Genomic DNA, 3,145 nt, shown 5'->3' with positions numbered 1-3,145 from the left:
AAATTAAATTCTTTCAGACGCCCAAAAAAATCCTTCCTTTTGTCGAAAAACTACGGGAAAAATTTTGCTTTTTGATTTTTAACAAAAATAACACGTGACAGCGGCCAATCTAAGTTCATTTTTCGATAAAATTATAGTTTTTTGGAATATTTGTTACATTATTTAAATTTTGATAAAAAATCATGAAAATATGCTTATAGGAAATCCAATTCTTTACAAAAGGGTTTCTTTTGTTTTTAGATGAAGTTCATATCCATCGAGATAATCTTATTGGTAAACTTATTAACTTTATTAAATAATTTATTTTAGCACTAAAAACTTTATTTTTTTTTGAAATATGAACAATTTAGTAAATTTTATATACAATTATTCATTTATAGAGATTAAGTTAATGACTACCAAGTTATATTCGATATTATCTACCCATTTTCAAAAAAAAAAAGTTCAAATTTACATCTTATAGACTGATTTATTAATTCCAAGGTTTAAGTAAGCTTTCTTTTGTATTTTTTATGTTTCGAGCTCTGTAATCATCCAAAATTTGAATCACAAACTGCTTCTGATTTTCATCTTTCGTAAACAAATCATTGTATTCTTACATTAATTTTACACCGCGTTCAGCAACATCGTTCACAACAGATAAATTATTTACAGCGTTCAAACAGATCTGATAATTTATATTTTCTTGCCAGTTTTCACAATCATCTTTCAGCCAACTAGTATCCAAACCCAGTTTAAGAAAGAAATTAATTGATGAATGATCAACGAACTGTTCTAATCCATGGTCGAATAATTTTGGTACATCTTTTTCAGCTATTACTATTTTTTTGAATTACAGATTTGACTGTCATCTGAAGAATCATAATCGTTATTATCGAATAATTTTTGAACCATTTTTTTTTTTCGTTTCTTCATCAACACTGTCATCGAATAGTGCCATTAAACAGTTTTCTGGAGTGAGATACCATAAATGATTCAAAATTTTTTTCAAAGCAGCAGATGATAGTTTTTTGTCAATTGATTGGAAGTTGTAAATCGATTGTATCAATTGAAAATCACAATTGGGAGCTTTGATTGATGATGATGCCATAAACCATATCTTCACATATATTTTTACAATAACAACACAAATCATACCAAGACTTTAATGTTCATTCGAAGTCAGCTTAAACGTAGATCACAAAAGAAAAATTTTGAGAGAGTAAATTGCCTTGGCCATTCACCTTGCTTGATGCATAGCTCCAGGAACACGAAACACAACATTATCGGGTACTACTCCAATGAATATCAATGTCAACTTTAATAATTCTAAATAATCGTCTCTGTCGTGATTCAAAGTCAATTGTGTTTCTGCAAATTCACGGATGTCGAGAATATCATTTTCGAGAATATTATAGATTATCGGATCGTTTATTCCAGATTCAAATTTTGTAAGGTCCAATGCATCCCATTCTTTCCTGAACCTTACAAATAAAGGCACATTCGGTCCAGAAGAATTGAAAATTTGACAATCGAATACAGCTTTCAGTACAACTTCCAATATATGGTGTCGACATGGTAATAGAAGAAGATCTCGTTCCAATGCTTGTTCAATCAACACTGCTGCACCGTTAAATTGTCCTGTATTTGAAGCTGTAGTATCACAGCACAAACCAACTACGAATTCACTAATCCCGTATTCTTGCAGAGCATCAAAAACTGCATCAGCCATTGCGCGACCGGTGGAATTTTCGAGTTTGGGTATCGATAGTATTTTAGTTTCTTTTTCTGCAGAAATTATAATGGGAAGACGCTCTATGAAGTTTCTACCAGTGATGTCAGGTAAATGTTTGCCGTCCCAGTGGATAATTAATCTACTGAGTTCTGTATTTTTAAATCTATGTTGAATTTCCGCGGCTCTGTCCTCTCGAAACTTTTCACGCTTCTGTTTTATTGAAGTTCTATTAACAATGTATTGGCTAGCATCCATCCCAACAGCTTCAAGAAAACTAATCAATAAACCCGTCGCATTCCGATCGCTGATTTTACATTTATCCAACATTGTGCATAGTTTTGGAGTAAAAATATCGATTGTTCCTCGAGGTTTTTTCGATGGTGGTGATTCATTTAATTCCAATACAAAACTGGGATCTCTCTGAAGGCTTCGTTGACTGAAAGAGTTTGTTTCTGATGACTCAATTTGTGAACTAGGTTCAGAACTTTCTAAAAAAAAATGAAAAAAAAAGTTATAATTTCAAAATATAAACCATAGAATACAGAAATTGTTTCAATATTTACCGGAAATTGGATCTTCAACCTCATCGATGTATCCAACACGACAAGGCTTACGTTGATTTAATAAAAAATTTTTAATCTTAACATCGATCATATTTAAAGCATCATTATGCGCAATGTCGAATAAGTTTTTAAGAGATGATGAAAAAGCTTCCTCTTTATTTGTTTGGGTGATTCCTTTTACTGAAGAACTTTTTTGCAAACTGCGCCAATCATTATATAATTGTTCAATTTTTGCAATACATCGACATTTTTGCTGAGTTGGTATTTTCACTTTTTGCCAAAAAGTTATCAATTCATCATAAACTAAATATTTACTATCACGTAAATTATGGTTTAATACTCGAAGATTATGAAATAAAAATTGTAGAACTTGTAAATTGGATGGTAATTGATTTCCATCGATCTGAGAATGAGTATCCCCAATTAAAAATATATTTTCTTTTTCGTCTTGCATTGCCATGTTAATTTTAAAGAAAGATGAATAATACTTATTTCACAGAAAAAAATATTAAAATTTGATAATTAATTTTCGTAACAGAGTATCAGTGGATTCTGATTAAATTCTTGGGCTTTACTTTCATGTATAACCTCACAAATGCAAATGAATCTTACACTGTAGCAATTACATTTGACACTGTTTCTCTTGCGATCGATACAATCAAATATTTCAATGTCTCAATACAAATAAAAAACTAAACTTGGAGCACAGAAATGAGTGACATGTGAACACATTAAAGTCAATATGTAAAGAGTACAGTAATAACAAATTAAACGAATTAAACCAAACATGCTTGGGCAATGTCTACCATTCAATAGATTTTTAGAAGTGTCGATAATTTAGGAAAATATCGATATCGATTATAAATTC

General features: G+C 30.6%; 1 protein-coding gene across 1 annotated transcript; it reads right to left on the bottom strand.

Annotated features, from left to right (window-relative positions):
• Window positions 1–1,223: 1,223 nt before the first annotated feature.
• Window positions 1,224–3,122, bottom strand: LOC123273832 (the record flags this gene model as incomplete). The annotated part of the gene is made up of 2 exons (XM_044741307.1): window positions 2,278–3,122; window positions 1,224–2,202 (listed from the first exon to the last, which is right to left on the bottom strand). Coding segments are annotated over exons 1-2 (1,439 nt in total), but the record flags the coding sequence as incomplete, so codon positions are not given.
• Between the last annotated feature and the right edge of the window lie 23 nt (window positions 3,123–3,145).

The sequence above is a fragment of the Cotesia glomerata genome, unplaced genomic scaffold (genome assembly GCF_020080835.1).
Source record: "Cotesia glomerata isolate CgM1 unplaced genomic scaffold, MPM_Cglom_v2.3 scaffold_1405, whole genome shotgun sequence".
NCBI lineage: Eukaryota > Metazoa > Arthropoda > Insecta > Hymenoptera > Braconidae > Cotesia > Cotesia glomerata.
This window is presented reverse-complemented; position numbering and strand designations above follow the sequence as displayed.